General features: G+C 36.7%; 1 protein-coding gene across 3 annotated transcripts in view; it reads left to right on the top strand.

The window, feature by feature from the left end:
* Nucleotides 1–12,760, top strand: part of PIK3CB (phosphatidylinositol-4,5-bisphosphate 3-kinase catalytic subunit beta) — a 190,902-nt gene that overhangs the window by 105,771 nt on the left and 72,371 nt on the right. For all 3 annotated transcript variants that reach the window (XM_043996524.1, XM_043996526.1, XM_043996527.1), the window contains one exon: nucleotides 8,000–8,225. In XM_043996524.1, coding sequence (XP_043852459.1) covers nucleotides 8,000–8,225 — 226 coding nt within the window. The remainder of the gene's footprint in view (nucleotides 1–7,999; nucleotides 8,226–12,760) is intronic.

Here is a 12,760-nt window from a genome sequence, read left to right as displayed (position 1 = left end):
TATTAAACCTATTTCTACATTATGAATGCAGATTGAACCATACTGTTTCTACTTTTGAACTGGTTTTTTTCCCTTCTATTTTGAGACTCAATATACTTTTGGGGGGGGGGGGCAATGAGGGTTAAGTGACTTGCCCAGGGTCACACAGCTGGTGTCAAGTGTCTGAGGTCAGATTTGAACTCAGGTCTTCCTGAATCCAAGGCTAGTGCTTTATCCACTGTGCCACCTAGCTGCCCCTTAATATACTTCTTAAAGCATGATGCCAAGAATGGAGCATAGTGATGTGGTCAAGGAAGAGTATAATAGACCCTGAGCCTAAAATTGATTTTGCAGACTTGGAGAACATTTTCTTATTGACACTATGTTGGTTTCATAGACTATGGTTGTATTAATATGATTTCAAGTCAGGCCCACCCACAAAAAAGCATAATGCTAATGGTGCTGTTTCATCTCCATCTAATCATACTGCTATTGTTAAGAGAAAAAGAATTTATTTTTTTTGTTTGTTTGTTTGGTGGTTTTTTGTTTTTTTTTTTTTGGTGAGGCAATTGGGATTGAGTGACTTGCCTAGGGTCACACAGCTAGTAAATGTTAAGTGTCTGAGGCCGCATTAGAACTCAGGTCCTCCTGACTCTAGGGTCAGTACTCTATCCACTGTACCACCTAGCTGCTCTGAGAAAATGAATTTCAAGTTACAACAGCAACATCTCTCCTGACCAAATAAAGCTGAGCAAAAGTTGCTATGTTATAGACAAGTAAGAAGGGAAAAAGTGTAAGAAAATAATGGGCTTTGCCAATGCCCAAAGGCCCCAGCTGGGATTTATTGGATTAAGATTGATTGGATTGACTGCCTTCACTGATTAACTCACTTAAAGTTAATTCAATTAAAACCACACTGTCCTGACCCTCAAGAAGGTATGTTCTCAGAGGGTATGAACTCTGATCTCAACTTGGGACCACCCTCAAGTCCTGTGAACCAAAGGATTTGTTGATGCTAGCCAATTAGCTTGAAGCAGTGTAAGGACCGCCTCTCCTCTGCACCCATAAAAAGCTTCCACACACAGTTACTTGGCAGTTTGTTGCTGGGACAGGCTTGTGGTGGAGGACTTGAGGAAGAACCAGACCAGGCTAGAGCTCTAGGCTAGATAGGCCTTTTCTTAACTTTCTGACCCAAGTGTTCTCTTTCTACTAATACCTGGTATGCTTTAATAAATGCTTAATACCCAAACTGGTGCTAAAGCTTCTAATTTATATTAGAAACCCTAGCTAATCTTCCCTACACTTGGGACAGGAATAAGGAGACCACACACTTAGTTTTACTTGTCATGAAAGAAAAGGTTAACTAGTTACTTGATTTTCTTAATATTTATGAGAATAGAAAGTATCTCTTTGTACTTGTATGTCTGTAAAAGAAAGGCATTCCTTTTTACATCTGACTTTTTAAAAGTAGACATATTTCTAGGCCTATCATAATCCAAGTGTTCTTAATTGTTTATCAGAAATCTTTACTCTAAGGGCAGCTAGATGGCCCAGTAGATAAAGCACTGGCCCTGGATTCAGGAGGATCTGAGTTCAAATCCAGCCTCAGACACTTGACACTAGCTGTGTGACCCTGGGCAAGTCACTTAACCCCCATTGCCCCATCAAAAAAAAAAAAAAGAAAAAAAGAAAGAAAAAAAAATCTGCACTCTAGGTTTTCTGAATAGATTAACTAAAAGCTGTCACTTTTTTAGGGTTCCAGACTTAGGCTTGCCCATTTTAAAATTTTCTGTAAATTCAGAATTGCCTATCATCTCACTTCAGTCAATAAACATTTATTAAGTGTGTCTTCCATGTGCTAGGCACTGTGCTAAGCACTGGGTATGTAAAAAGAGAAAAACAACAAGTCTCTGTCCTTAAGGAACTTAGAATCTGATGGGCCTATGTCTTTGAGATAACATTATCCTCAAAACACTTCTAAGTTATATTTTATATAGTTTACACGGGGACATATAGAATATTATATAGGATATAAGGTCCAGTTTGTGACTAACAGTAGATTTGAAGTCATACAGCCTAGGTTTGAATCAGGGCCCTTCTGTTTACATGTATGACCTAGGCAAAACATTTTACTTTTCTGACCCTCAGTTTCCTCATCTATAAAATGAAGGAATTGGAGGGGCGGCTAGGTGGCGCAGTGGATAAAGCACCAGCCCTGGATTCAGGAGTACCTGAGTTCAAATCTGGCCTCAGACACTTGACAATTACTAGCTGTGTGACCCTGGGCAAGTCACTTAACCCCCATTGCCCGGCAAAAAACAAAAACAAAATGAGGGAATTGGAATAGATGATTTCCGTGGTCACTCATAGTTCGTATTCTATTATACTAGGATCTTCTACGAAATACTCTATTTCAGTTATTATGCTATCATGTTAATTTGATATTCTTTTTAGAGATGCAGATTGCAACTCATTCATTACTTTTCATCCTGTGCCTCAAATGGCTTCCTATTAATCCTCCACAGGGGGCTTACACAACATGATGGGTTCCTTCAACATCACATTTATGTTATAAAGCATATAGCTTTTCACTGGTTATTCCTCCCTCTCACTTTGTGAGAGCCCTCCCTTGTTTTCCACATGTATTCCTCTGTTCACTTCTTGGTTGGTAACATGCTCTCTTCATGTCCACAATGTGGTACTCTGTGTACCACTTGCTTTTTTGATGATGTGTACTTTTACAAATTTTTTTTAATTTTTAATTTTTTTGCGGGGCAATGAGGGTTAAGTGATTTGCCCAGGGTCACACAGCTAGTAAGTGTCAAGTGTCTGAGGCCAGATTTGAACTCAGGTCCTCCTGAATCCAGGGCTAGTGCTTTATGCACTGAGCCACCTAGCTGCCCCAGATGATGTGTACTTTTAATTAATTCTTCAGAGACTGGTATTCCATAACTTTCCATCTTCTCCATTACCTAACAAAGGCAGGTACTGAACAATCTTTTCTTTTCTTTTCTTTCTTTTTTTTTTTTTCTACTGAGCAAGCCAAAAATAGACCCATCCTTTCTTACCGTATACTCCTCAGTTTTTTCATCTCCAGGGTTTACCCCTGCTCCCCTACAGGTGCTATTCTCTGAAAATCATCAGTGCCCTCCTAATTGTCAAATCTTTACTTATACTCCTTTACTTCCTTGTATCATTTGACCACCCCACTTATGTCTAGTGAAATATAATCTCTTCCTTTTGTTTCAGGATTACCTTACTGTCTTGATTTTCTTTCTCTTTCTGTAACCACCTCTTTCTATTCTTGCTCATCTAACGTAGGTGCTTTTCAAATTGCTGTCTATGATCTCTCTGCTTTCTCCCTACATTCTCACTCCTAACAATTTAATTCTCTCTTATAGCTTTGCAGAATGCCAAATATAGGTGTTCAGGTCTTCATTTTAGGTTTTTGAGGGGAGCAATAGCTTAGGAAGATTAATTTGGGAAATAGTAGAGCCAGTCTTCATGAGTAGGTAGGAGGCCCTTGCAGCAATCCAGCCATGAGTTAATAACTTAATTGAGGGTAGTGGCAATGGAAACTGAAAGAAATGAAAAAATATCAAATCACTCAGCAGGCATTTATTTACTGTATTCTTAGGGAAATGGGAAGAATACTCTTTTCTTAAGTACCTACTATGTGCCAGGCATTGTGCTTAGCACTTTACAAATATTTACTCATATGATGATCTTCACAACAACATTGTGAGGTAGGTGCTATTACGATTTCCATTTACAGTTGAGGAAACTGAGGCAGACACTAGTTAAAGGACTTGCCCTAATTTACATAGCTTGTATCTGAGGCCAGAAAGAAAGGCAAAAACATGGTCCTTCCTCTCAAGGACCTCACATTTTAATAGAAGAGACAACATGCAAATGACTATGTGGGTACAGAATGCGTAAGGAAGGGGCCTTGGAGAAGAAAGACCAGGAAGGATTTCTTGTTAGAAAATAGGTTTGAACTAAGTCTTGAAGTAGGTCAGAGAATCCAGGAAGCAGTAAGGAGGAGGGAGAGCATTCCAGGCATGGGCCACAGCTAGATAAAAGGCATGAAGTAAAGTGATAAGAATGCCCTGTTGGAGCATTTGCAAGTAGACCAGTGTCACTGTATTGCTTATGCAAGGGAGTAAAGTGTAAGAAGACTAGGAATAAAATTTGGAACTCAAAATCTTATAAAAACAATTGTTGAAAACTATCTTTACATGTAACTGGAAAAATACAAAGTACTATTAAGATTGGGAAAAAAGGAAAATCAATCATGAAAAAAAAAAAGACTTGGAAATATTGGAAGATCCAAATTGGTTAGACATTTAAATGCCAAAAAGAGGCTTTTCTATTTAGTTCCAGAAGAAATAGAGAGTCACTGGAGGTTATTGAGTGGGTAGTCACATTGTCATACCTGTGCTTTAGGAAGTTTATGCTGGCATGTTGATGGAGGTTGGGTTGGAGTAGTGAGAAACTTGAGGCAGGGAAATTAACCAGAAGGCTAGTGCCATATAGTCCAGGCATTAAGCAATGAATGCTTGTGTTAGGGTGGTAACTTTGGGAGTAGAAAGTAAAAGGACATAAAGGAAAGATATTGTGAAAGTAGAAATGAGAAGACTTGACAGCATATTGGATACATGGGTTTTGTATGAGATGGCACTAAGGTTGTGAATACTAGTGACTAGGGAACTTGATGTTACCTTTGTCATCAGGAAATGTAGAGAGAGGTGAAGGGTTTGGGTAGAAAGTTAATGAGTTTTCTTTTTGCTATATTGTTTAAGAACCTTTCAGTATATCCAGTTTGGAATGTCCAAAAGGCAGTTGGTGATGGGAGACTAGAGCTCAGGAGAGAGTTTAGGTGATAATTGAATCCATGGAAACTGATTAGAGAGAATAGAAGAAGACTTAGGGCAGCCCTTTAGGGCTAAGAGACTCATAGTTAGGTATGATCTAAATGATGATCTAAGAAAGGAGACTGAAAAAACTTGGTCAGATAAGTAGAAAGAGCAGGAGAAAAGAGCAGTCTCACAATCAGAGAAGGGAAAATATCCAAGCAGGGAGGGATATCAACAGTATCACAGGCAGAAAATGGGTCAAGAAGGATGAGCATTGAGTAAAGGCTATCAGATTTTTCAATTAATTGTTGATAAGTTTGGAGAGAACTGTTTCAGTTGATTAATGAGGCCAGAAGCCTGATCAAAGAGTGAGTGAGAAGTGAAGAAGTGAGGGTGTAAACTGAGGCAAACTCTCTTAATGGAATTTAGATCCCTCTTTCCCCAAAGAGAAAACTTGAGAATTCAATGACCAGTTCACCAGAGAACACAAAGGTGAGTTCTTGAGATTTAAATCCCTTTCTTTCTAAAAGGGAAGGAAATCATAGAAAGACAATGCCTGTAAAAATTAAAAGAAAGGTTTTATTTTATTTTTTTTTTTTGCGGGGCAAGGAAGGTTAAGTGACTTGCCCAGGGTCACACAGCTAGTGTCAAGTGTCTGAAGTTGGATTTGAAGTCAGGTCCTCCTGAATCCAGGGCCACTGTACCACATAGCTGCCCTCAAAAGAAAGGTTTTATTAAGCAGGAAAGAAAATCTAGCATGATCATGGGTGCTATTCAGCCTATTGCCAAATAGGACACTATGCAATAGATTGCAAGGGTTTATACAGTTTAAACAGACAGGTAAGGAATTTGGAGGAAAGGTGGCCTTAGTCTCCTTCCAAAGTGGGGAGGGGGTATGTGAGAAATTCTAGGGGTGGAGGATGTGGCAAAAGGCATTCTTAGTAATAGGCAATTCAGTTCAAGGTCTTGATATGAGATCTCTTAAAAAAAGAAAAAGGATTTTAAAAAGCTGAAGATAAGGTCCATATCCATAGTCACATATCCTGCATTCAGATAAGTCTTTGACTATCTTCAGTTATTCATTCCTGCATTTCCAGTCACACAAAGGATTGTTGGTGTGTTAGCCAATGCAGCCAGTCCTCATATAGTTGTTCTGGTTATTTGGATAATTGGCGGGGGGAGGGGGGTGTCAAGCAAATCAAGGTACCCATTTTCACAAGGGCAACTAGTGTGGATGACTTTCTCAGAAGTAGGGGACTAGAGACATGATAGTAAATAGCAGACGTGAATAGATCTAGTGTTTTTGTTTGGCATCGGAGTTTCTTGGGTGCTTTTGTAGGTAGCAGGGAAAGACCCAGTAGATAGGCAGATATTGAAGATTAGAAAGACAGTGGTATGGTAAAGGGCCCAATCTGCTGGAGAAGATAGGAGAAGATAACATCAGGAATATCTGTAGAGAGATTTCTCTTGTCAAAGAGAAAGGTTAGCTCATAATTTGAAAGGGAATGAAGGAGAAGAGAGGGGGAAAAAGTTTTGGTGACATGAGATGAGGAGGAGGGGAGAAGGACCTCTCAATGACATTTGGTGGTGTTTAAGGCACAATCCTCACCTAAAAAGTGGGGAGGGTATTGTGGGGAGCTTGAGGAAAGAGGATAATGTTTGGAAAAAGCTGTTGTGTTGAGTGGTATAGTAAATTTATCAGAGAGGTGTAAAAGGATGGTCTTATTACAGTGAGGGCCAAGTTGAGATAATGTAACATAAATGTGTAGTAGACTGGTTACCAGGGTTTTATAATTTTCTTCAACTCAATTCAGCAGCAGGAGGCTTTAATCCAAGCAATGATTGATCAGTGATCAGAGAAGGGTCCAAGTAGGGCAGTAGTTGTCAGTAGATAAAAGGGGTCAGAAGAAAGGGGTGTCATTAGGAATTTATGATTTGACAGTGGATGAGGAGCCATGGATCCCCCAAGTAATTTAATTTTTTTTAAAATTATGTACCTATTTGGGGATTAATAAGTTCCTCAAACTTAAAGAGGTAGAAGAGACTTTGGATAGAGGTCATCTGATCCAATGGGAATTACAAGTCCAGTACTCTTCTGTCACCCCACACTGCCTTTTTATTGAATTATGGTGCTTATGACTTGAAAAATTAAGTCATTCTCTTATTTCTTATTTGCTACTTCTAACTTGATGAACATAATCTAAAAACCAAGAGAAAATATATAAATATTGTAGTTTAAAAAAAATTATTGGCAAGAATTAGTCAAACAAGATGGACAATTGATTTTGTTGCTTTCAGTACCAAAATTTGAATCCTTTTTGGTAGTTTGTAGCCCCTGCTGCTATAGTCTCACTGACATCTTGTACTCAGTTCAATTCTTTCATAGATGTCTGTTTTAGATAATTATTTTTTTCTTGGTTTCTGGAATTGACTGTTGCTTGTTTTGAAAGAGATGACAAGATCTCTTTTGTTTGCTCTCTGTATCATTATCATTAGTCTATATTAATAGTGTTAGTTTCTCCCTCCAATCACAAAAGAAGTAGCTATCTTGAGAATATAGATAATGTAATTTTTTTTGCTTTGTTGTACAGTTTTGCTATAACTCAACACATGCATTCACCAAAAGCAAAACTGCATAATTAAAAACTATAGGGCTTATGGGGAAAATGGTGCTAAGGTCATAGTGCTCGAAAACTTTGTCAGTGACCTTAAAAAAGGGTAGGTACCTAATAATGGTAGCACAATTTTATATGTGGTAAATCATTAATAAATAAATAAGTACTACAATAAATAGTGGCAAACTCCAGAAGGCTCTGGCTACTGCTGCACTGGGTGTAGGGCAAGGGATCCAGGCCAAAGGGGTATTGTATGGACAGCTCTTCTGGTCATAGCTCTTACTGTACCAGAAGATACACAAGATGACATTTTGCCTTGAAAAAGACCTGAAGTTTGCTTGTGAAAATGGGTTTTGGAAGCATCACTGCTTGGGAGTTATTGTGAAATAGTGCAGATTTTTTCTTTTGCAATATTGCAGGAAAGAAATTGTGCATATGCAAACTCAGAATTCAAGTTATGCTCAAATATGTCAGTCATGGAACAAATTTACATTTTCAAAACAAGTGTTATAGCAGAACTGACTATATTTGTCTAATTATTACTTGCAGATGCTATGGAAGCAAGCTCACAACTACCCCATGTTTAACCTTCTTATGGAAATTGACTCGTATATGTTTGCATGTGTGAACCAAACTGCTGTTTATGAGGAGCTTGAAGATGAAACAAGAAGACTCTGTGATGTCAGACCTTTTCTTCCAGTTCTTAAAGTGGTGACAAGAAATTGTGACCCAGGGGAAAAATTAGACTCCAAAATTGGAATTCTTATAGGAAAAGGTAATGTTTTTAATCTTAGTGTTGGGTTGTTGTTTTTTTCTGTTATGTGGGATATGATTAATATCATAAATATGTGAAGAGGTATTCATTATGTGCATACCCATATATACATGCACATAAATACATGTAAAGTATGTTTTTTTAGGCAGGTAATTATGAATAAACAAACCTTTTGAATCATTTCTTATGAGTAATATCACTTGCCTAAACCTTCTCTGTGCGAGATTTAAAATTGGATATTAGATCATAAATCTCCGCAGCAGGCGGACTGGTGTGCCATAGCTCATGCTGTTGGTCTCCTCCCCCAAAGGGTGGTCCTTCAGTTATCCTAACCGACTGTTAAAAGACTTTCATTTTTTTTTTTTTACCACATTTGTTTCTCAGCCAAAAATTATTTATATTGATTTGATTTTAGCACTAAATTGTATTCTAGTTTCTGCAGCCCAATTAGGCAAAGTAATTGACAAATAAAAACATGGCATACCATATAGTTGTTTGTTTGGGGTTTTTTTGTTTTTGTTTTTTTGTATGGTTGTGTATATAAATATCTCAAGTGACCAGTGGGAAAAGAAAGACTATTTGTACAGAGGTAGGCATGGTCTAGGGGCTGAAAGAGCTTTCGTGTTCTGAGTGGTGTGAAGAATTAAAGATTAAAGAAGTGTGGTGATTTAAACCCTTGAAAATGAGGTGAAGACAACTTTCCTAATGTTGGGGGAGGAGGACCTGAAGTAATTTTTTTTTTTTTTGACGGGGCAATGGGGGTTAAGTGACTTGCCCAGGGTCACACAGCTAGTAAGTGTCAAATGTCTGAGGCCGTATTTGAACTCAGGTACTCCTGAATCCAGGGCCGGTGCTTTATCCACTGCGCCACCTAGCCGCCCCCTGAAGTAATTTTTAATGACAAAGACACTTTTCTCTGGAAAAGAGTTACAAAAATATGATATGTAATAATGCCCATATTGCTAGACTTGATTGATGTGTTTGATTTTTAATGAAATTATTTTTTCCCCTCTTTTCTCTTTTTATAAGAAATGGCTCAGTGGAAAAGGGATAAAAAATATATTTGGATATTAAAGTGATAATGTAAAACCAGATTAATTAAAAGTTGTTTTTAAAAAATAATCTTCCTTGACTTTGCAATCATGGCTTACTGAAATATTCATAGTACCCAGAAAACTTAACCTTTTTTTCCAGAGCTGTGATTGTATTTAATTATTACCCAATTTTAAGCCACTTTTATTTTTCATATATCCCCTTTGTTTCCCAATAACCTCCCTCCCCTGTGACAAAGAAAAGTAGTTAATAAAACTCACAGTGACCATGTATGCCACATTCTATCTCTGTAGTCTCTTACCTTTCTACTGAGAAATGGAGGTATGTGTTTCATTCTTTGCTCTTTGGGATTGAGACTGGCCATTACAGTTAGTCAGAGTTCTATTACTTCTTAGTGTTGTTTTCACTTACAGTACTGTAGTTATTAGGTCTTTTGTACTTCTGGTTCTGCTTAATTCCTTCTGAATCAGTTTATATAAATTTTCTCAAGTTTTGATGTCAGTTTAATCTTTCTCATTTATTTTGTTCATATTTTGGGAGGGGGGCAATGAGGGTTGAGTGACTTGCCCAGGGTCACACAGCTAGTACGTGTCACGTGTCTGAGGCTGGATTTGAACTCAGGTCCTCCTGAATCCAAGGCCGGGGCTTTATCTACTTTGTTACCTAGCTGCCCCCTCATTCATTTTATATGCCTTGGTGGAGAAACGTAGTCACCTTTTGACTATTCATGGTAATGAATTCATTTATATTTGACTTTTGGATATGGTTTTTGTTCATTTTACATTGGATTTTTCTCACAAATTGCATGTTTCTGGGACAGCTAGGTGGCGCAGTAGATAGATTATCGGCCCTGGAATCAGGAGGACCTGAGTTCAAATCTGGTCTTAGACACTTGACACTTACTAGCTGTGTGACCCTAAGCAAGTCACTTAACCCCAATTGCCTCACAAAACAAAAACAAATTAGATGTTTCTTAGGTGAATTTTAGAATCATTTTGTGTACCTTAAGTAAATATCATCGTAATAAGGGGGTAGCCTAAACACCTACTGTGGGTGTTGGGGAAAGTGTAAACAAATATGGTAGAGAATTTGAAAGATTGGCCAATCCACTTTAAGACCTCAGCTCTAAAAGGATTCCTTTTTACTACTGCATCATATTCTCCTACTAACCTCAACAACTGATGTAGCAACAGTTCTTTTTGGAGCCTGCACATGAACCCAACACATATAAAAATTAAACTTAAGCTTTTATAATACATGTACAATTTAGCCTTAACTTTAAGCCTCTGTCCAAAGGATGAGAAACATAATTTCTTAATTGTCTTTAATACTTTTGGGAACTGAAATTTAAATTTTCTACTCCATCCTCCCCAAATCTCCTAATGACCTGTTGTAACTTGATATAGCTCTTTATTTAACTAAATACAACAGAATCACAGAGGTTTTTAATAGTTAACCATAATACACATGGTTACCAATAAAATGGAGGTTGTAGTCGTATGTGTGTTAAGTGTATCTAGGAAACAATTTATGTGTAAGTTATATGCATTTTTAGAAATTAACAATACATGAAAGAAACAATTACAGTAAAGTTTAGAATGAACTTTCATTCAAAAAATACTTAATAAGTCAGGCGTTACAGTTGTGGATTGTGTAATGAGATAAATACAATTAGGGACTGGATGAGATCATTCCCCCTGGTAAAACAATAAACAATTGGTGAGACTGTAACTTCTGTTTAGACTTTAGGAGCAAGCTTGTTGCCTCTGCCTGGACCCACAAGAAGACAATGAAACCTTTACTGATAGAATTGAACTAACTAGTCTAAAAATATGCTTTCCTGAAAGTTGATATATGCCTGATCATTTCATTTTTTTTTTGTGATCAGTATTATTTTAAATCCATCATTTGGTTTCTAATTGTTCTCTATGATAGGATAATATCTCTAACTCTGTATATTCCAGCAGAGATACTATGATAGTCTTTATCAAAGCATTTTCACTTAAAAAAAAAAAGTTGGGTTTGTTTATTAAACAAGTTCTTGATTTCCTCTGCTTAAGATTATATTGTGATACATGTTACAGAGTGGTAAGAAATTCTGTATACTTAGGATATTAATTTTTATCAGGAAATACTTACTGGTAGTTTTTTTTTAAACTAAAAATTATTCTATTTGACAGGTTTTTAAAACAGCACTATGTTTAAATTTACAAAATAATTTTACCCAACTCTTGCTAGTAGGTATAAAAGAAATAATAAATTAAATCACTCAGCATGTAATTCAGTGTTCTTTCACAAGTTTTCTGATTATATTGGTAGTATTTTTAAAAATCTCTTTTGTTAGAGTCTTCCTTTTATATGAAGAACAACCCGTTTTTAAGCTAAACCAAAGGAATTGGTGGGGCTGTCAGAAAAATTATTAACAGATTCCTGAGTATTTTACTTCCCTTCAGTGGGCCTCTACTTTTAATCTCTGATGAGTGGATCAGACAATATATTCTCAGATTGACCCTTCCATCTCTAAATTTTATGATCTTATTTCAATCAGTTATTAATAAAGTATTTAGTAAGTACTTTGTGCTAGGCACTGAGAATAAAAATAGAATGAATGAAGCATAGTCACTGTTTTCAAATATCTTAGATTCACAGACTCAGAGACTCAAACAGTATTTTTTTCTATGCTATGGCTGATGGTTATTTGGGAAGTGATGCTGAAAGAAGAACATTTTTTCTAATATTCTTTCAAAAGGACAATCTATTTATTGATCATTGAATTTCTTATGTTGCTATAGAGTATACTCCCTAAAGTTGAATGTAGTTTCTCTGTCCATATCAAAATTTTAATATTCATTTAATCATATTTTAATTTAATTCAATATTCATTTAATTATATTTATTTCTATTTCCCGAACGATTTTATTAGAACAATCAAAGACTTAAAAGATGCTTTAGTGCATTTTGAAGTAGGAGTGGTTCTGAATTAAATAGAGAAAAGTAGAATATTTTACTCAATTGTGTACTCAGTCTTTTCACTGTGTAAGCATGGCTGCTCCTGTTTGAAACTCTAGTATGCAAACAAATTACTTGAAACATTTTCAGGGCCTAAAACATTATTTTTGTTTGTTTGTTTGTTTTTTTTTGTTTTTTTTTTTTTTGCGGGGCAATGGGGGTTAAGTGACTTGCCCAGGGTCACACAGCTAGTAAGTGTCAAGTGCATGAGGCCGGATTTGAACTCAGGTACTCCTGAATCCAGGGCCGGTGCTTTATCCACTGCGCCACCTAGCCGCCCCCGGCCTAAAACATTATTGATAGAAACTTTCACATTGTTGACTGAAGTTTGTAGAATAAACAGTAGAGATATACAGTTTTCAATAAATGCTAGCATCTCATTATCTAGAAATAGGTATTGAAATAACATTTCTTTCTAAGAGTTTCTTTTTGTTTTATAGATCCTTAGTGTTGGGTTTTGTAAGTCTGCTCCT

The sequence above is a fragment of the Dromiciops gliroides genome, chromosome 3, assembly GCF_019393635.1.
Source record: "Dromiciops gliroides isolate mDroGli1 chromosome 3, mDroGli1.pri, whole genome shotgun sequence".
Classification (NCBI taxonomy): domain Eukaryota; kingdom Metazoa; phylum Chordata; class Mammalia; order Microbiotheria; family Microbiotheriidae; genus Dromiciops; species Dromiciops gliroides.
This window is presented reverse-complemented; position numbering and strand designations above follow the sequence as displayed.